The sequence below is a fragment of the Penicillium brevicompactum genome, assembly GCF_028827555.1.
Source record: "Penicillium brevicompactum strain IBT 35665 chromosome Unknown utg000006l_segment0_segment0, whole genome shotgun sequence".
Classification (NCBI taxonomy): domain Eukaryota; kingdom Fungi; phylum Ascomycota; class Eurotiomycetes; order Eurotiales; family Aspergillaceae; genus Penicillium; species Penicillium brevicompactum.
Genome location: NW_026623209.1, coordinates 6,019,512 through 6,040,562, shown reverse-complemented (window position 1 = coordinate 6,040,562; position 21,051 = coordinate 6,019,512). Strand labels below are relative to the sequence as shown.

The following is a 21,051-nucleotide window of genomic DNA, read 5'->3' as shown; positions in this document are numbered from 1 at the left end:
TACTTGAACACTGCCCCAGCCTCTCAGACGATCATCTGAATATTGACTAATCCTTGTTATACGCATTCAGGTCAGTGCGACGTTAAAGTGCGCACTACGGAGTAAACCTCGCCTAGATTCTCTCAACTAAATCTCTGAAAAAGGCGACCATGTGGTAGTTTGACACATTCCGATGGCAAAAAGACTGTGATCTTCCCAGTTTATCACTTCCGGTTTCGGAAGTTCACGATTTGCATTCTAATTTTAGCGCCGGGCGCGTATTCTTTCATTGGCTTGAAATGGTCGGGAATAATTGAAGTGTTCATTGTTCGGTGTTAAATATCTGATCTGGTCTCCAAAATGTTTCCAGATCTCAGGGTCCTGTCACTCCACTCCAAGTCTCAATTTTGGAATTTAGTGCATTCTTTAAATTCGACCCTATTCAATCCATAGGTAACAAGTGGTATTTAGACTACCCCTCACTCCTAATTATGATAATTGTACAGCATGGATCTAGCCTTGGAAACAGTTTGCCAATCTGCACGAGTATGTGCAAAGCACCACTAGAGCTGCGTCACAACCTGGAAATGGACACCCGTGGACCTTACAAGGTTCGTGAATGTGTCCAAGGTTCTGCCGGGTGACCTAATGGAGTACACCTGTAAAATCCCCAGCCCTTGGAATATATAACCTTGGAATCCACCTGCCCGGGTGGGCACCTCGGTCGGTACTTACCCAGATGCCTGGTACATTACAATTTGGAAGAATACGGGTAGATATAGCCCCGGAGCCCTCCGTAAGCACCCTCAATCTTCAGGGCTATACTGTACTCATATAAAGTGCCCAGGTGGCTGCTGATCTATACCCGGCAAGGGTAGGTCGTGGCATGACGTACATGGCATCAAAACCTGGAAAGAATGAAGCGGCAGAGATACTCGTCACCAAAGACGATCCCTTTCTGTTTGATGATATCACATTTAAAATGAATATACCCAGTCACCTATGTGGACTCCTGCTGCATGTTCCCCGTCAGGTCTGTCAGTGATCCACACGCGTCAGTAAAAACCCTTAAAAGCCTCACCACATGAGAAATGGGTGCCTCATATGGCTACCACAAGTCGCTGGCATCGTTTCTCAGGCTACTGGTCAAACCAAGGCTCCACTTAAACCCCAAACCAGATGAAGTGGCTCTGGTTCCATCGCGGGATGACGGCCGGACTATCAAAACACACATCTACAAACCCACCAGCCCCGGTCCCACCCCTGTTGTGATAAACTTCTGTGGAAGCGGCTTCGTCCTCGGCACATTTGGTAACGACGACGAATACTGCCGCTACGTCACCGACAAAGCAAACTACACTGTCATAGACGTGCAGTACCGTCTCGCCCCGGAACACCCCTTCCCAGCCGCCTTCCACGATGCCGAAGACGTAGTGACTTGGGTGCGCACGCAACCCGAGCGCTTCGACCTCTCACTCGTCTCGCTGTCCGGATTCAGCGCAGGCGCCAACATCGCCCTGGCAGTATCATGTTCATCCGAGAAATTCCCCGTGGGCGAGAACAACTTCTTCAACAGCGTCGTCTCCTTCTACGGACCAATGGACATGTCCCTACCCACGCCCGAAAAACCACAAGCCGACCGCTCGAACTGGATTATGCGCGACATTTTCCCGGGGTTCTCGCACCTGTGCCACAAATGCTTGAATCTGGGCCGGGTCGACCCCAAGGACCCGCGCATGTCGCCCATCAAGGCGGATCCAAAGAACTTCCCGGCGAATGTGCTGATGATCACTGCTGCGCAAGACCCGTTTGCGATCGAGGCGGAGAAGTTGTCGGATGTGCTGAACAACACTGAAGGGAAGTACTCGTTTTGTCAAAGGATGGAGAATTGCGCACACGGGTGGGACAAGGAGGCCGTTCGTGGGTCGTCGCAGTGTGAAGCAAAGATGGAGGCTTATGATCTAGCGGTGGAGGTGTTGAAGCGGAGGGTCCCAGTGCAGAGCGCTGAAGTTAATGTTTAGAGTCATCATTTGATACCCTGTGTCACGCGTTTAGAATTTATTGTTGTTCAATTCCAATTGTGTGGAATGTTGCTTGACTATTCCAGGTCCCCCCTAGGCAGTAAGTCAGCGTGAGCAAGCTGCCCAGGTGGACCTCCGAGGTCGGGCAGGGAGCACGGAGGAATGTTATCCCTAGGTAGATTGTGGCCTTAAGGCCACAACCATACTTTCGGCAATGTTTGTTCGAGACATTCGTGGAACTTCTTGAAAAAATGGAATGAAGATGAAAAAGGCTCAAATAGCTGAAATTCATGTATATATAAATGCGTCGATCTATGCAACGTCTATCGTGGTCATCTGTACAAGACTCATAAATAATTCTATACAACAACAATGTCTATAATCATACGCTTAAGCGTACTTCGCCGCCTCCTCGTCTTGGGAAGCGGAAGCAGGCGCAGCGGCCGGCGCAGCGGCAGATGGGGCAGCGTCAGTGTTCTCCTCATGATAAGCGTGCTCCTTGACATCAAAGCGGAACTGCTCTTCTTCTGCGCGGAGCTGCTCCTTGAGCATCTTGTTTGCTCTCCAGACAGGCTTGCATTCGAACAGGCGATCGACCTTCTCGAGGGGAACACCACTGGTCTCGGGGATGAGGAAGAAAGCGAAGAAGAACGCCAGGAAGGAGAGGGCAGCGAAGAACATGTACACTCCGTATCCCATAGCCTCGAACATCTGCTCGGTGAAGCGGGAAATGAGGAAGTTGAAGAGCCAGTTGCTGGCGGTGGTGGCGGCCTGGGCGAGGGAGCGGAAGTTGGGGTCGAAGAACTCGGAGTTGATGACCCAGGGGGTACCGTTCCAGGTTGGGGTATAGACGGCAGTCCACAGGTAGAAGAAGAAGATAGCAGCGATACCTCCACCGTTAAGAGAGGTGGAAGGGTTTTCCTCGGGCTTCACGACGCAGATATAGGCACCGATGATCCACATGCAGATAGATCCGGTCACGGCACCACCGAGGAGCAGGTTGCGTCGACCAATCTGGTCGACAAGGAAGAGGAGCCACACGAAAGTCATAACGGCCTTGATCACACCGAAGATACCGGTCATCAGGTTGGTAGTCTCGCTGTCAACACCAATCTAGAAGAAGAAGGTTAGAGATGTGCACGAAAGCGAGGCCGAAGAGACAGCGAACATACCGATTTGAAGATAGTGGGCGAGTAGTAGTTAATGGCGTTGATACCGGATCCATTCTGCCAGAAGAAGAGCATACATCCGAGCATGAGACGGTACATCACGTTGCGGCGAGTAGCAAGAGCCTGGAAGGGCTTCCAGAAACCAATACCAATGGAAGACCTCTGGTACTCCAGAGCTTGGTCAATAGCGGCGACCTCCTCGGTGATGTACATGTCGTCGGGGCTCAATTGGCGGATCCAGCAAAGGTTCTCCATCGCCTCGCGGCGACGGTCCTTGAGGAAAAGCCAGCGGGGCGATTCCTTGATCCACAGGGCTCCAGCGAAAAGGAGGCCCGAAGGCACTAGTTGGATCGCGAACGGAATGATCCACTGCTCGTGGCTTGCGGGCATGTGTTGCTCAACACCGTACTGCCGATTATAGATTAGCTTATCTGCAAAGACGGCCCGATCGATGAAAATTTCAAGGATCGGCAGAACCTTGGAAGGAGACCCACGTTGATCCAAAAACCAAGCATACCGCCGATTTGCCAGCCCAGCTCGTACAGACCGACCAGCCGACCTCGGATAGCTGGTGGCGCCAGCTCGGAAAGATAGATGGGAATAATGTTGGAAGCAACACCGGTACCCAGACCAGATAGCACACGGCCAGCGTAGAGAATACCCAGTCCTCGAGCAGAGTTGGCACCGAGCTGCAATCCAGATCCGAGAGCGAAGACTGCAGCCGCGACGGCCAAGTTCCATTTGCGGCCGATGAAGTGGCCCATGGCATATGTGCCCAAAGCACCAAAGAAAGCACCAGCGATGAAGAGCGAGACGATATTTTCGCTGATCAGGCTTCGTTCGGCTGTGGTCTTCTTGTCAAGACCAAACTCATGCTTGAATGAGTCTAATGTGATAGTAGTACCGATGAAAGCACTGGTATAACCGATCATGTTGGAACCACATGATGCAATGGCGGCGAGTGCGTAGACACGCCAGTTGTAGACGCACTTGGGCGTTGGCCGATCTTCGGTGAGTGTGAGAACTCCCATGGTTGCGAAGGGGACAGCCCAATGTGTACGAAGGTGTTATGGGGAGGAGAGGGAGGGAGGAGAAAATTTTTATATGAGGGAGAATGAAGGAAAGGAAAATGGGTCGAGAAGGGCTGGGATGGGGCCCTAAGTAATAGGAGCTATCCCAATGGATTGTGGGTGCGGAAATTCCCCAACTGAGCGCTCTCCACAATACTTGTCGCGTACAACCCCATAGACTGGGGCAACATGGGGTTCGAACGTGAGGCTATGATACAGCAAGGATTACAATGCATGGAGAGTGCCCAGATGTGGGAACGTGGCCGGGGTAGCGTTCTCCCCCGCAAGAGGACCGTAAACATTCAGCCGGCAAATAAGCTTCAGTATATATCTAACACGGAATCCTACTTCCTCAAAGAAAACCACGAAAAAAAAACTTCTTTTTGTCCTTTCTCCCACATGCTTTAGGTTGAAACACCGAGAGCTCGGACATTTCGTGGTTGGCCTCGTGGGTAGTGAGTAGTTGTGACACTTCACAGATTTGCACGTCGAGTCTGCGTTTACCCGTCTGGTATGCATAGAGGCACCGGTGAAGATTTGCCACAACAAACCTCCACGGAACAGGCGGAATGCAGAATGGTCAGCATTGTGGATTGTGGAGAGAGGAAGCACTGGCATAGCAAAGTCCCGCTTGTTAAGCGAATACCCCCAGATCTCAATCCCCAGTTCAATCTATAGAAAAGAAAAATGAAAGTCGGGGAAGAATCCTTAACCCTTAACGTGGAGCCGGAATTTTGCCGAGCTCCCACTCGGGAAGGTCAGTCGAAGAACAGACGGTAGAATCGACGGAAGAAGGGATAAAAGTCTGTTTCGCCCAGCTGCCCCAAGGTTGCTTGTCTCGCACTAAGCCTTTCTCGGCGGAACTTAAAGGTCACGTGTCGCATATCATCTATGCCTCTTGCTGTCATCCTCTCTATTGGTACAAGTCTGAGTGAGGGTATGGAAACCTTGCATCATGTTCCATCTCCGGAATCCGGCCCTCCAATGTTCCCCGGAAAGACCGAACCGTGCCCCTCTCCGTGCACCAATGATTATCGGTCTGAATGCACTGCACTAAACGAAACTCCGGGGTTTCGGGACTGGGGGCGGTTACAACTTAGACCACAGGCAAACAAAAAATGGGGAAGCGATTGCGTCGAAGAAATGACGTTACTTTGCATAACAATGATCCGAGTCCCATGAACAACGTCAATGTTGACCAAGAGAGGTTAAGAGTGGCAGAAAGTAACAATCGGCCCGGGTACTCCGTACCGATTTGGGTGGAATCCGGGCTCGGCTTTATGCTTAATGTCTGCTGACACCGAAGTCAACAAGGGGACTAGTAGATTTCACCGAAGGAAGGCGCATTTCACAGTACAGATGCTCAGTCTCAGGAACAACTAAAATTTTACGGTTAGCATCCACATCTCAACCTATGTGTCAGGATCCACCCATCCGCCTACTGTATCAACAGATGGTTCAGGGGTGGCCAAGGAATCAGTCAGTCATATAGCCACAAGTAGTTACCTGTGTATCGGCGCTCAATACTGTCAAACGATACCTCTCATTTGCCCTGACCGTAAGTTGTAGGCCAGAGCCCAGAACAAACATTTCTGGTTGACAAGACAAAGCTTGGGGCATCTCCAAAAATTGGGACTGTCACCTGAAGTACCTTTGACATCTCCGCAGTTTCAGCTGCAATGCCAACATTTGGCACATGCCAACGTCGAACCCTGCTACGCTTGTCTAGAAACTCTTTCGCCAATGGGATAGCCCCGGAGACCAATACACATAGTACGGGTCTCACACTCCAGGCTTCAACATCGCCATTTCCCACCGGCATGATCGGATACAAGACTGGGTCTGCACTTGGTCTGTGCCTGGACGAAGATCACCTGTTGACCAGGAGTGCCTGCCCCGGGACAGTGTTTGGCCACGAAATCTACGCAGCGGCGACACTACAACTCTTCCCAGCGGAAGAAAGATTTGTAGAATGCGCCCTTGGCACGGCCCGGAGTCAAGCCCGTGAGATGATTTCGGCCGAGCTTTGGGGAATTTGAAGTATGTCCGACACGGATCCGTTCTTCGGTTGTCTCTCTGCCCCTCTTTCGCTGTGCTCGGGGTATGCAGGCGTTGACAAGACGTGGGATAAGCGGCATATTGGCCAGCTTTAGACGGCATTCCGACCATAACTCCCATGTATGTATGGTAGGAGAATCAGCTAAATATCTGGGCGCAACTTGGCAGCGGAGATTATCCGCGTCAACTTTCTCCCATCAACATAGAGCACTTGTGCCATGCACGCGTTGGGAAAATCAACACTTTGCCAAGCAACGCTGGGAATCAACGGAAAGCAAAGCTACCAAAGTTGGTATATACAAGCACTTTGCATGCCCGGAGTGCCCGCCAAGTCGGGTGGATCAATAAATACTCGGCGGTTCTCTGCGGAACAAGCCCAGTGTCACTGACATTGTTGCAGTTCAGGTTGTGGACTTCAACCTTGGAATGCGCCGTCAACACAATGATGGTCTGAGCGCCTTGCGGGTACTAGTTGTTTTTTAGGGCGTCATCGATGAAATAAGTCGCTGACAAAATCAAAACCGAATGGTTTGATGCTAGACCAGGTGCAACTCATCAGATCCGACGAAATCCAGCTCGTCTGGTTGTGGATAATCAACGACAATTTACCATTTGAGGATTGAGGTTTGGAAAGTTTGGACCCATACGCCTTACAAAATAGACAGCTCAGGTGATATCCATGGATGCGATGAACCATCTGGGTAGCTCTAATTGCAGGTTCCCAGAATAAGTAGAGCCATAAACATCAGGCAGAAACATTGAAAAATGATGCCTGGGGCGGAAGCACGTGTCGCCTTCGGGGCACTCAAGTCACGAATCAACACTCTTTATCTCTCAGGACTCAAGGGGGATGATCAAGGCCACATTTTGGAGTGTGAGTAGCTAAAGTCTCCGCCGGTGCTTCCCAGAATATACCCAGCGTTTCCGAGCATGAGCGCTAAAGCGGGGCATTCCATCTGAGAATCTTATCGCTTGATCTGAACTCCAATCCATTAACTTAGCTCAAGCTTGGTGATATATAGTCGCACGCTACAGTAAGCGGCCTATGCGACTTAACTCAAGCCATGAGCTGACATACTGACATGAATCTGAAGTTCCAAGTTGCCCAGGTGGTCACATCTCAAGATGGAAAATCGAACCTCTCTTGGCTCAATCCAGAAAACTATTTGGGACGGGCGCATACCACTTGAAATCGTCTTAGCTCCGTCTGAAAGTCGGACATTTGACAAGACTGACCCATATCTTGTAAGCCTATGTCCGGATGGTGCTTGGGGCTCTCGACTTGGGGTGACGCTGATCGTTACTAGATTGCATATCCACGCATCTCATATTTCCCCTCGTTGCTCCCAAAGCTGCGAGCTTTCTTTTCAAACTCGCTGATTTCGCCTGAAGCTCAGTCTCACGAGGGCTGGTTTGAGTTTGAAGGCGTGCCCTTGAAGTGGCACTACCCTGTTGGTCTCTTGTTTGACCTCTATGCAGGCGCAACCCCTGCCTCCAAAACAGCTATCGGAGGGGATGAGTCTTCTGAAAATGACTCAAAGATCCCATGGCGCTTGGTCGTTCACTTCAGCAATTGGCCCGATGAGAACCTCGTGCGCCTTGACGCTGATGGAATGGTCATGGGTGATGCCTTCATCAACAGTGTGAAGGAGGCTGATTTCCTGCGCAATGGCACAGCCAAAGGTATTATGAGCCTCTCGAAAGAGGATTCATCGGGTCTTTGGAAAGCCGTTGAAGAAGGTGAGTACACTATTGGGACGAAACGCGTCTATCGCCGGTTTTTTGTACTGGTTTTAACATCATGGCACAGTTGATCTTCCCTCCTTCCAGCGCATATCAAGCATTTTACTCCCTCAAATTTCGCAACCTTTTCGCAACGTACCAATCCGGATCTTTCTGCCACTCCCACCTGACGACGAGTCTCCATCGCTCAAAGTTGTTCAATCGCCACTTCCTCCTTCAATACCAGCAACGAGCATGCAGTCCAGCCAAATGTTGAGTTCACGATCAAATCCACACACGCAGCCTCAAACCATCGGTACTGTTCTACATACTTTGCTTCCAAATCTTTTCCCGAGCAGGAGGACTCCTGTTCTCGCAAAGCCTGTACTGCATGGTGCGGTGATCCCAATGTCTGCTCCAATAGAAGAGGTCGTGCGGAGCTCTGCCTACGGAGATGGATGGGCATACCTAGTTGTTCGAATGATGGGATAGGCTCACCGACAAAAATGCATAGATGATGGGTCTGTCCCCCGAGGTATTCCTTGGGAATATGTTCTACTCGTAGGGAGATCATAGCTACTAAGGACTGCACAATAGCACTTGAGCAGCTTTTCAACTTTATTTCTAGGACTTGGACCCCGACAAGCGAAGTTTCCAAGGTCATCTTCCAGCTCCACCCAGGTGAATGCAACCCTAGAGGTATTTCAAGGCTCGTCTTTGGTGAAGATGGCGAGGGTGCTTCCAAGGTTTTATCAGAATAAGTCGTTCGGTATTAACAATCTGTTCAATTGCTTTCGGTGCCTATTTCTTGACTAAGCGCAAACTATACTAATGTGATGGGGGTATATCCTGGCCTATGATGATGATGCGTAACGTATGGTGAGCTCGATGGGAGAGGTGACAAAAGAAATCATCAAAAAGTACGCCAGAGCAATGAAGCGCATCTCTCCAAGCATGGGTGGGAGATATGAAAAAGTAAAAGGGAAAAAGAAGTAGACATAAGACATACAGACAGAGGGTAAGATGCAACGCAAGAGCAACAAAAAAAAAAAAAAAAAACAATAGAAAAGTCATATCAAATCCAGGGGTTGCCGTTGACAAGGATGTTGTCGCCGCTCTCCTTGCCTTTCTTCAAAGCCTTAGCAAGCATAAGCTCACGCATCCAGTCAATGCGCTGTTCACGAGTGTCAACGGCGAAGTGGTGGTTCTTGACACCCTTGTTGCCAAAGAGAGCCTTCTTCTCATTCTCCTTGGTAGCAGGAATGAGAGAGAAAGAGAAAGCAGTACCATCGCGCGTTTCAGTGGCATTGTTTCCATTGCGCATGATGGAACGCTTGAATGCAGCTGTCAACTTGGAGCTTGTTGCCTGCGAAGAGCAAGCAACGGCATAATCATCAACATCGATGCTCTCGAGGGCACGAGAGAGGCGGTGTGCTTCACTTTGGTTCTTGTGCATGGCAAGGTTGGTGCCATTGAGTGTGAAGTGGGCTTTGGCCCACTCGTGGTGTCGCAGAATACCAGAGGTCTTGCGCTTGCGCATGTATCCCGCGTGGGTAACATCTGGGTTGGAGGAGACAGATGATTGGGAGCGGGTGTGGCTGTGTTGATTCACGCGAGGGCTCCGAATCAGATCTGCGGGGTTGTCGATTGGAGTCAGGGGCTTGTCTTCGCTGACTCGGCGAAGAGGCTGAACCTGACGAGAGCGGGTGGAGGTGCTTCGGGCGAGAGGAGCGGAGTTCATGGCAGGCTGGTACGGGGGGAACAAGGTACCGTATTGCATGCTCGGAGGCACGGATTGAGAGACATCCCGGGGAATCGGGTCACTTGGGATCGCAGTGATAGGAACATCCATTTCAGAGAACGGTGTGCCTTGGCGATATGTCTCAAATGACTGTGCCTCGTGAGCTTGGCTGAAAGGACCAAATTGCTGAACGGCAGTAGGGGAGCCATTTTGATGAGTGGGAGTGAAGTATTTGTTTGTGGTGACAGCAGTCGTTAATTCATCCACGTCGGGACTTGTGGGAATGGTCAGCTTAGGAAGAGTGCGAAGATTGGCGGCCATGGTATCCACATGCTGGTAGTCGAGGAATCTTCGCACATTGTCGTCTTTGGGCAGCTTGGGGATCCTGTCGACAGCATCCTGAGACAGTGCAGATCCATGATGAGGACCAAGAACGTCTGATGATGCAACTACCGAAGGCTCTGTCTCAGATCTAGGTCGCAGGAGATTCCGTCCGGTCTCGGGGTTTCCTGGGTTTCCCATGATAATGACCCCGTCCTGTTCCTGAATCACTGCACCTGGGTTTTCGGCAGCAAGCTGTGCCAGGTATCTTTGCTGTTTCTTGAACTTGGAGCAATTCTCCCCTTTCGAGCACTTGTGGGGCTTTGGAATCACCTGCTCGATTCCCACAATTGAGACGGATTCAGCAGGTGTAATCTGGTTACCGTCTTGTCTATATCTGTCGTGAGACAGAATCTCACCAGTAGGGGATATAGACATCGCGTAGGATTGCTTCTTTGGTGAGCTACGCCCGGGAGTTTCTCGCCGAGGAACGGGCCATTCGGCGGGGAGTTGCTCCTGGTTCATCTGCTCCTGGTTGGCCTGCTTATGGGATGCGTCAGAGGTGAATCGAGATGGAATCTCCGGGACAGGCTCCGGCTCCCTCTGCATGGTGGCCTTGAGATATTCGATTGAGGCCATGATCTCGCGGCGCTTCCCAAATGAGTGAATGCTCAGCTCCTTGAGGTCGTCAGCCTGCAAGGTAAGCAAGACTTCACCAGTGATATCGTTGATCAAGAATTTTTCAATGACAGCATCCGTGTACCCTGCAATGTACAGCCAGTGGGCAACCTGACTAGGCTTCCAGTTTCTTATCTCCTCCTGAGTCACCTGGGACACATCAGGGTGCACCGTCTTCAACGCTTTTGGCGTCTTGGGAGAGATCATGGGAAACCGGTTGGGAGTATTCGGCGAGAATGGAATGTGGCTGGGGGTATCCATGATCGAGGAAAATCCCGACAACAGAGGAGAGCGCTCTAGGTAAAGAGATATTTCGGTGGTACCAGCTGCAGTGTCGGGCTCGAAGATTGTAGATCCCATTGAGTTCCTGAATAAGTGAGGACCAGAAGGTCCTTCAACCATACCTTTCTCGCCTGGCTGTATGTTTCTTTGGGCCGCTTCCGGTGTCTGTGGTGGCTCTGGGGTAGAGAGTGTGGTATTGCTATCGTAGCCCAACTAACCAATCCATGCCATGTCAGTCTGTGTGTCATTCCAAGGTTTCTTGTGAGGACTATGGGCCTTACCGATTGCATGCTCTGCCGGAGTGATTCCTCGTCTGAGTCACTACCCTCAAACTCCGTGTCATAGAATTCGGTGGCTTCAGACATTCGCCGCCGCTGTTTTACAATAGTCTTCGCAGGGTAGAACCGCTCATGGTTCTGTGTGCTAAGTGAGGTAGGCACTGCCTTGCGTCGAGAGCGAAGTGATGAATCCTATATGTTCTATGAGCCGTGATCAAGCCATGATACCTTTGGAGACTTACCATATCGTGAATCGTTATACTGGCCTTCAAGACTCAGCAAAATTAAATGAATGTGTCGTCAGTAGTCCCCGCACAGCAGTGAACTAACTGTAGTCTAACAGAAAAGGAAAATAGCCTCAAAGTGAGTGGGGATCCAGATCACGAGAGAATAGGGCAAAGTGGGAGATCCAACATAGGTTCGTGACACACGGGCAGTTGGGTTATATGTAGTGTGTACCCACACGAACTTCCCAAATTATTACCCAGGCCTTGAAACACGATAGCGCTGGGAGGGCGGCACGGGCAACGATCTGACCAATCTGACATACTGGACGGAACAAAATGTCCGCGACATGTAACTTCGATGAACATCAGCGGCAGCGTTCTAAAATCGGCAGTAAATCGAAAGCCTAATGGTTGGGAACAGGGAAGAAGGACAATTGTGATGTGATGCGGAGTGACCCGCCTGCAGTAGTTCAGGATGAGCTGCAAGTACCGCGCATGAGCATCACCCAATCATAACCCCTGCCCGCCATTTCTGCAAAACGAGGCGTACCCCATAAAAACTCTCATAGGCTCAACGGGCTCGAATTTTTTTGAACCGAGCGTATGTCGAAGTTTGTCGGGTTGGGATGCAGAGGTGTGACTGGCCTGCAGTTAGCGCCCATGCAGCAACCCTCATTCCCCACTTCAATCCTATAGCATCCCGAAGAAGCGTGACGACCAGACATTGACCGTTAATTAGCGCTTGACCACTCTACTTGGAGTTCTGCGAATCGCCGTCTGTCAGAGCTATATTTGTGCTGTACCCCTCGAGTCATGTCCATCTTCTTCCCCCTCTACGTTGCTGGGGCACTGCTCCCAAAGGTCGCTAACGGTGGTCTGGCCCAAAACTTCGAAATATGACCAGTCCCATCTTCTAATCGCCCGGTGGCGTTGAACGTGGACTCTCATCGAGAAGAGGAGGCTTGAACTCCGTGCACGCTGATTTTCAACGCCAAGAAATTTCCATTCGTACGTACTGGGCATGCTTTGTGCATTGTGCTACCTACGGAGTGCCTACTACTGTGTTTAATTTATGGGATGTGACGTGAGAGCCATAGTCACGATATCTCAAGGTCTACTCCGTACAAAAGAGCTATGAATCGAATGTCTGATTCTTGCATTAACTACTAGTCAACGTACGATGCAGAAAGTCGGCATTTCTTCCGCCTAGCCGCACACGCCAATCTTTCACTTTTTACTCCGTACCACTGAATGCCTCGCCATAAAAGCCTACTCTGAGCCGGAAAGCCCAGGAAACTGATGTGGATTCAAAATTCATTCTTACATACCGACTCCCCGAACTTCTGACCCTACACCGCTGTGTTGACTATGTTCAGGTTCGTAGACCCATGGAAATAATGTGCCATGTGGTGCATACTTCCCGCTTCCAGACACTAGTACTTTCGCTTGTCACGATCAGTTACCTTCCACGGAAGGTATTAAATGCATGTCGCCGAGCTCTGTGACATGATTTTCAAAGCTTTCCGCTCGGTGTAAGAAACCAAAAAACCCATTCGCCGTAAAAATCACAGCAAGAATTTCATGATCGTAGTATAAGGCGGGAATTATGTGTACCGAACTGAGTGAGCTTGCTTTCATTCTTTCTTCGTGATCTCAAGGTACCCCGTACAACTTCCAAGGTTTAGAATACGTGCATATTGAAGGCTGCCAAGCAATGAGCATTCGGTGACAGGACATGTAAGGGCAGTCAAGATCAGAATCAAGTGGGTAATCTTTGGATTTGACCGCTAGACTAGTCCATATTCCGGCCCAAATAGTTTCTAGTCGTGTAACAAATGATGCTTGGACCAAACAAATTTGATAAAAAATTTCGGAACAATGATCCAAGCCTTAAAGTTTTTGATTCTATATTCCCACATGGTGCTCTGATATATCACTCCCTCAAGGCAGATAAATCTTCTCCGTACACCAAGAAGCTTTTGATACCAAGCCATTAAGATAGGTTCCGCAAGGGTGACTAACGGCTCAGGCAAGTATTCTGATCTCGCCTCGGGCTGGGTAACTCAGTTTGTCCCAGATAGTAGAGGAAGCCGCATGTGCCTGATTCTGAGTAACAGCCGGACATGGAAAATCCTGCCAAATGTGACTGTGTAAAAAGTACACATGGGATGTCACAGCCGTTATACACCCCGAAACTGAATTGACGGAAGGGTCAACACCCTTCGAGCGTCTTTGACTCCGAGGTTGTAGGGCAATGGAGCGTGAGAATCACATAGGTTGAGAAAACCTTGGAACTCATGGCAAATTTCAAAGTCCCCCAACCAGGGGGTTCTATTAGTAACGAATGGGCTTGTTACCTCTCCGTTCGTGAAAATATGTACAATGTGTTAAACATGATTCTAGATTCGACCTCCGGGTTCTGAAAAGGTTCTGTATAACCTTTGAAGTACGGAGTACCCCTTGCTCAATATGAGAGCTCGGAATATGGGTCAAAATTTGATCGTAAGTTTGTCCTCGCCTGACTACAAACATGTACGGAGTACGGACTATGAACGGTGCTCATCGAAAGGCTTGGAGCAGATAGATCAATTGCGGTAACTTTTAGTTAAGAGAAGCGAGTGGTTTGATTCACCCTTCCCGTGACCCACAGTCACGAGCATCTGCAAGTGGCCGTTGCTGATCCGACATACGGAGTAGAAGAGAAGGAAGGGTCCGAGGTGCACGGAGGCCGGCAGCTCAATGCGGATGAGAAAATTGACATGCTAGATTAATTTTACTATTTTTGGTGAATTTGCAAAACTTGAAGATGGATATTAATAGCAAATTTTGTAGAATCGTACAATCACAGGTTAAGGTTGGCACTGGTTCGAAGCATCGTTCATGTCCAGTACGGAGTAGATCAACACGCGGGTGGAATTAGCCATACAAATTTTTAAAAAAGGGGACAAATTAGGCTCCATTGTGCCAAAGACGGGCGGTTAAGTGTTGCTAATTAAGGGAGTATATGCACGCTAGAGGGACAAAAGACGCTAAATTCTTATCACATCACATCCCCCGCATAGCTCTGCACGGAGCACCCGTGGACCTGCAGAACACACCAGTCAGAGCCCTGAACGGTCCGACAAGCAGTGAGCAATTTCCTGATTCTGACCTTCTTGTCCAATCAATTTCCCAGAGACCAAAGCTTGGCCGTCTCCACCCAAATGTCACACTTCCCTTGGTTCGAGCAACTGTGATCAACCAGCCTTCTGATATCGACTGTAGTTATTGATTGGCCAAACTATCCGAAGCGGTCAGACTCCTGCCCAATGTGTCTGAGTCTTTGCGGCATTTATTCCTGTATTTAGTAAGTTAATCAAGATTGCTCCATACGAGTCAGTGGCGGGTCATCACATCTCGACCCCGCCTGCAGTGTTGCCTCGTTCCTTGCATCTCAAGTGTCATCGGATCATTTTGTACAGAGAGATCGATTCTATTGTTGGATATAACCAAGCGTGTGCCAACAAAATGCTCATACTGTTGGTTGGATCCCGCGATTACCTTAGGAGAAAGGTTACTATAGAGATGGGTGAATGCTACCAAGGTCCAATGAACGAGAAAGGTCCTGCAGCCACCCCTGCTAGTGAGCAAAAAATACTAGTCCGACTGGACGATCTCTGCTCTGTCCCTCGAGGAGTTTGGATAGTAAAGTGCATGACGCCAATGCCGCCAAGCGGCCGTTCAGCACTAAAAAAAGTAAGCTAATTGTCCCAAATTTAGTCTCGAGAGGCTGGATTGCAACATTCACTACCCTTTCTGCAACTACAATTGGTCACTCGTGCGTGCTAGGTTTCCATCCTAGTAATATCATGCGATGATCTGACCCAAACGGGCACTGATGTCCCCAAATTATCCCGATCTTGCAGTCAATCTTTGGAGGTGCAGGTGGATTCTAAAATAGAAACTCCCGCTTTTGGTCAATTATCATGAGTTTTAAAGCATAAGATGTCCCACTGTCTGAGCTCCCAATCACTATTATCTTTCCAACAGTTGCTTTACCAACACTCTCCTTTCGTTCTATCTTTTAGATTGCAAAGCCTGCTGGTTCAGCTTTGCTATAATTCCATTCGTCTGCTGTTGCATTTGAGATTTTGATTTCCTCGTCACATCCTACAGCCATTCCGTGCCCGGTCGATAATATTCCAAGATGCCTATCTCGAAGAAAACATCTTTCGCCTCCAAGCCTCTTGCCTCGGCGCTAACTCCAATGTCTCAACGCTCTTCTCCTGTAAGCGGAGACAAGACAAACGGTCGTATGCACAAGCGATCTCGGTCTGGTATGTGATCTTCTACCATGTTGGCGCGCTTCTCATAGATTCTTGTCGCTTTGAATCATACTAACTTAACAGGCTGTTATACATGCCGCCTCCGCAGGAAGAAGTGTGATGAGAACCACCCTCACTGTGGCGCTTGCGCAAACCTCCAAGTGGAATGCAACTACAAACGCCCCGTCTGGTGGACAGACCCAACTTTGAGGCGATCCCGCAAGGAGCAGATCAAGAACACTATCAAGCAGACAAAGATGCGGGAGCGCAATGGAAATAATTCTAGTGCGTATCAGTCAGAGTCAAACTCAGTTTGGCTGTTGCTAACGTGAATAATTTTATAGGTCATCTTAACCGCCATCATAGCATCTCCGGTGTCGTGCCAACATCGCCCGTGGACGAATATAGTACCTTGTATGATGAGCCACGCGAGATCTTCACATCTCAACTACCTACTCCTGGTCTGGGAAGTGCCCCATATGGGCCTTATGTGCCCTCTTACGAGGTCGACGTCCGGACTGAGAGACAGACATTTGTCAACGATGTACCCATGCGCCACGATTCTTCCACGTCAACATTCAGCTCTTTTGCTCCGCCTCAGCTCAGTGCTCCTCTGCCAACATTCGCTGGCGATGAATGGTTCAGAGATGAGTACTTTGTCCAGGCTGGAGTTTATGATGGCGCCAACCAAGAGAATGTGGATCCCACATTGGAGAAGACTTACTCCTTGTTGCAGAGCAACATTCCTGTTAGTGAGCATGATCGACCACTCCTCGACCACTTTATCCATAATGTTCTGCGCCAAATCTTCCCTGTTCTGGAGGCTCATGGCAAGGGAAACCTACGCGCCAAAGCGATCCTTCGCGCCTTGGAGACAAACAAATGCTACCTTCACTGTTGCTTGAGTGTGGCTTCTATTCACCTCAAGACTACCGAGGGTCTGGGTGGGGAGCAGATTGACAACGATATTATGCGACACCGCTACGAGGCCATTTCCCAGCTTTGCCAAGCACTGGGAGAAGACGTCAATCACGGAGAGATCCTCGATGCCACCCTCGCAATGATCTTCTTCCACTGCTCCTTCGGTCCTTTGGATGACTGTCTGCCTGATATCCCATGGTACGATCATTTCCAAGCCGCATCAAACCTGGTCACCAGACTTGAGCTCCCAACTGCGTTGGTCCAAGACTCAAACGGAGCCTTAGAAACTCCATTCAGCATGACCTTGACTTCATGGATTGACATTCTCGGCGCTACGATGATGGGCAAGACGCCGCAATTTGCACACCAGTACCGATCAAAGTACCTTGGTCAGACGATGTCCGGTCTGCGCGAGTTGATGGGATGCGATGACAAGGTTATGTACCTCATTTCCGAGATTACTTGCTTGGACTCTCTCAAAGCTGAGGGCCGCATCGATGAAGCGACCGTCTGCTCCCATGTCCAGATGCTTGGTGAGCAGCTCAGTTTCACCGAGCCTGCCGATCCCACGCTGGAGAACCCCTACAACCCCACCACTGGGGCTATCCAGCCAGAAATTCTGACCAAGACCATCTCTCACATCTTCCGACTTGCAGCCCGGATCTACCTTTGCAGCCTCGTCCCCGGCTTCGATCGCAGCCACAAGAGCAACGAGGCCTTGATCGCGGCAGTGACCAACGCACTTCAGTTCATCCCCATGGGCTCATATGGCTACGACCGCTCGCTCGTCTGGCCACTTCTGATCACTGGTGTCTTCTCTGGTCCATCGAGCCCCTTCCGCGCTGCTCTCGCTCAGCGAAGTGAGGAGCTGGGTGAATATGGGGACCTCGGTAGCTTCGGCCGCATGCACCGTCTTCTTCAGGAAGTGTGGCGAATGACCGATGACCCAGTCGATTCTTCTCAAATTTATCCCGGAGATAACTCTCAAAGATATTCTCTGACAAGCCCAATCACAAAGTTGGAAGGCTCTGAGTCACCCTTTAGTGCTGGCGCCACTATGGGTGCACGTGAGATTAAGAAGCAACAAGTCCACTGGCGGGACATCATGAAGAGAAATCAATGGAACTACCTCCTCATCTAAGAGGGGCCAATACTTCTGGTTTTATTTTATTTCTCTTCTCTCTTTTTTCTCTTCTCTTCTCACTCTCGAGGTTGATCCTCTTGCTGGCTCACCATTGCCTTGATGGCAAAATATACCCCATTCTGCGAGCACTCTTCTTATTTAATACATATTGTGTTTGTTACCATAGAGGCAGGACCTGAACACAATACCAACAAGACACTGGGCTGTCAATGTTTACATCTTAATCAAGGAACCTTCTTAAAAAGTACTTTGCTGCGCACCTTCGCGTAATTCGAAGTCTGATAATCACATTCCTGATAAGTTCATGTCAAGAGTTGTTTTGTAAGATGGCAGATGCCAACGAGATTGGGTACGACTTTCACTTACTAAAATTGGACCAACAGAGCCTTTTAAGACTTCGAGGTTTTCTTCTGACTTCCACATCCCCATTCAATGAAAAGTATCACGAAGCTCCTCAGACATTGGATTGCTCGTCCCTTTAAGTGCAGTCTTTTTGAAAGGAGTCTGTTGGTTAGCCGCCTTCATGTCGCTCGCAGGACGTACTCGCCGGACAAAAATAGATGATCCCAAAGACCTTTGGTAATTTAGAATATGTGCAGTCATGTTGCTTCGTTGGTCCAACTTCAATCTATGACAGGGCGCTTATCGGGGTGTGAGTCTGCTGGGTGAATAGTTTGGGCAAGCCTCCAACTCCGAAGACTGCTTCGGTGAGATGACACGGCGGCAATGCAGAAGTTTGTGTGGAGTATAGAGCTCTGGGTTGGCTGGTAATCAAATCTTGTATCACCAAAGTTTATTATCGAGAGCACCGAGGAGCATCTCTGGAAGCTCAGAGCGTACGTAGCGGCGGTAGTATCAAGCTCTCTCACATCATAGTTGAATTCATATGGCATGGGCAAACCTTGATGGACTTGCAAATGAGTTTTGCTGGGAGACCTTCTTCAGTTGATTTGTCCAAGAGGCCACAAAAGTTGATGTAAACGCCAATCCTGGTCTCATTCCTGGCAGAAGCTTCCTCCCTAGCCACAGCAAGCTTGTCTCAAGGTGCACCCTGTGTCTGTAACATAGTCGACGCTGGAGATGACAAAACTTCTGCTAAAAATAACAGTTGCAATTTGAGAGATCTGGGGTGGAGATCTTCTTCACGGATCTGACAATGCATCGGTGATTGGGCCTCAATTGAGTTGCACGTCTCAAACGAGGGTCCTTGTTTGAACACGTTCAAACCACAATATGATTGATGCAGGGGCTTGATTTCATGCAGAAGAATGTAACCCAAATAGGAAATCTTCAGGGTTTCAACCATGCCACCCCTGAAAGCGAGCCGCCAACGGATATGCAATCTACGTGCGTTGGTGCTGGGCCAACCAGAGCACGATAGAGGGCACACGACAGCTCTGGAGAGCGTCGCCTAGGACAACGGTCGAGTTTCTTCGGCGGTTCCTGGCACAAGTCATCAGGGGAACTGTACCTCATATGGCGCGCGTCAATTATCTCTCTGTTGCATGTTTGAATTGCTCCGCTGAGGGCGGTTATGATCGAAGAAAGACGAGTGTAGTAGAATGGAAGACATATAAGACCGGGACCAACTGACAACCAACCTCGAACTATTCATCCCATCGCTTTCACATCTTTCAATTGTCATTTCACTTTCCCCCGGCCTTGAAGGTCGATTTTCTATTTATTTCCTCTCTCTCTCCCTCTCTCTCTGCACAGGTCTGCGGAGAATATAAAACTTCTTAATATTGACAACTGTGAGAAAAATATTTCCACATCCTCACCTAGGGTAAGTGTGATTCCACCGCCACCCTGTTGCCGCCGAGCGTGGGAAGGTCCCGCCCCCCTTTCAGCCCAGCCCATTTCCGTTTTTCTTTCGTTTTCTTTCCCGTTTTTTTTCGTAACTGACTTGAAATGTTACCAGAACGGTATCATACGGTTCCAACTTGGGAAATACGCCGTTACGAGCCCCGTGCGATCATCTCTTCTGCCTTGCTCAGATAGATAAAAAAGTCTCTCCGCATCCTGCTCTCCTGCTGCTGGTCAGCACTTCGCCTTTGTCCTAGTTCCCTCTATCACCTATTGGGACCTTATAATCATCTTTCCTTCTCTCGTTTACATTGAGAGGTCCACTTGTCTTTCAAGACTCTTGATCTCACCTCCCCACGGTCTACTTAATTTCCCAATACCCGTGTTACTCGCACGCCCCTTGGAAACGTTCTGGTATATCAAGCTCAGTCAAGATGCCGAACGTCAAACCTGTTCTTCCGCCTATCCAGACTCGGACGCCCGAGAAACTTCACACACAGGCGCTTCAGACACCTAAAAGTGCTGCATATGCGTCACAACTCTCGTCTGGCTACATGCCCAGTCCCTCCGAGCTCATCAAGACTGAGTATCCAGCTCTCAAGTCTGCCCCTCTTCAGCTCTCGTCATCAATTCACGAAGGCTCTGCACGTAGTCCCTCGGACTATGTCAAGCATGAGGAGCCGGATCTCAAGACTCCAGTCGAGGTCCCGCTAGCCTACAAAGCATTCTTGGATAACCTCTCACGCAAGTTTGAGAAGGCTGGTACTTCTTATTCGCCCACCTCACAGCCTGCGAGCGCGATGAGTGGATCTTTCATGTTCAGCGACACCCCTGACACTGGCAACCTTCGATCCCCAACTGTGTCTCTGCCGCCAGCTACCCCGGCCTCAGCTGCGCCATACAGACGTGGATACGCCCCATGCCGTCTGCGCACCCAACACTCGTCGATTTTGTCGCCTGGCGTAGACTCTCCTCGAAGTGCCACCCCCAGAAGTGCGACCATCCTGCGGTCGCCATTCTCACCGGATTGGAAACTACGCTATTATGAGGCACCTCATAGTGCGACCGGAAAGCCTGTCAGCGTGAGGGAAATTGTCACGCGCACAGTGACTTACAAGCGCACGCAGCTCGACGCCCCTCCCAAAGGAAAACGACGCAAGTGTCATGAAGCCAAGGAAGTCGAATGATGCTACAGGCTCACTGGTGATGCCTGGTCAATGCATTTGGGATATTAGGGGCTTTAGCGTGGGGGCTGGTTTTGGCGTTTGGGCGCGGCATTTGCATTAAAATCATACACCCCAAGTATCGGCGTTTACGGTCTTGTTTCCAT

General features: G+C 49.7%; 6 protein-coding genes across 6 annotated transcripts; 4 read left to right on the top strand and 2 right to left on the bottom strand.

Moving 5' to 3' along the window:
* Positions 1–1,070: 1,070 nt before the first annotated feature.
* On the top strand, positions 1,071–2,000 carry N7506_010502 (alpha/beta hydrolase; the record flags this gene model as incomplete). Its single annotated transcript, XM_056959795.1, has 1 exon — positions 1,071–2,000. The coding sequence occupies one exon, from the start codon at positions 1,071–1,073 to the stop codon at positions 1,998–2,000; it is 930 nt and encodes a 309-aa protein (XP_056809185.1).
* Positions 2,001–2,390: 390 nt separating this feature from the next.
* On the bottom strand, positions 2,391–4,200 carry N7506_010501 (sugar porter family MFS transporter; the record flags this gene model as incomplete). Its single annotated transcript, XM_056959794.1, has 3 exons — positions 2,391–3,113; positions 3,173–3,577; positions 3,664–4,200. 3 exons carry the CDS (start codon positions 4,198–4,200, stop codon positions 2,391–2,393), a joined length of 1,665 nt encoding a protein of 554 aa, XP_056809184.1.
* Positions 4,201–7,422: 3,222 nt separating this feature from the next.
* Positions 7,423–8,511, top strand: N7506_010500 (autophagy protein 5; the record flags this gene model as incomplete). Its single annotated transcript, XM_056959793.1, has 3 exons — positions 7,423–7,542; positions 7,605–8,037; positions 8,108–8,511. 3 exons carry the CDS (start codon positions 7,423–7,425, stop codon positions 8,509–8,511), a joined length of 957 nt encoding a protein of 318 aa, XP_056809183.1.
* Positions 8,512–9,094: 583 nt separating this feature from the next.
* On the bottom strand, positions 9,095–11,564 carry N7506_010499 (SAM and PH domain-containing protein; the record flags this gene model as incomplete). The annotated part of the gene is made up of 3 exons (XM_056959792.1): positions 9,095–11,254; positions 11,323–11,511; positions 11,562–11,564. 3 exons carry the CDS (start codon positions 11,562–11,564, stop codon positions 9,095–9,097), a joined length of 2,352 nt encoding a protein of 783 aa, XP_056809182.1.
* Positions 11,565–15,732: 4,168 nt separating this feature from the next.
* Positions 15,733–17,912, top strand: N7506_010498 (Zn(II)2Cys6 transcription factor; the record flags this gene model as incomplete). The annotated part of the gene is made up of 3 exons (XM_056959791.1): positions 15,733–15,862; positions 15,935–16,135; positions 16,195–17,912. The coding sequence occupies 3 exons, from the start codon at positions 15,733–15,735 to the stop codon at positions 17,910–17,912; spliced, it is 2,049 nt and encodes a 682-aa protein (XP_056809181.1).
* Positions 17,913–20,155: 2,243 nt separating this feature from the next.
* N7506_010497 (uncharacterized protein) lies at positions 20,156–20,908 on the top strand (the record flags this gene model as incomplete). Its single annotated transcript, XM_056959790.1, has 1 exon — positions 20,156–20,908. The coding sequence occupies one exon, from the start codon at positions 20,156–20,158 to the stop codon at positions 20,906–20,908; it is 753 nt and encodes a 250-aa protein (XP_056809180.1).
* Positions 20,909–21,051: the final 143 nt, after the last annotated feature.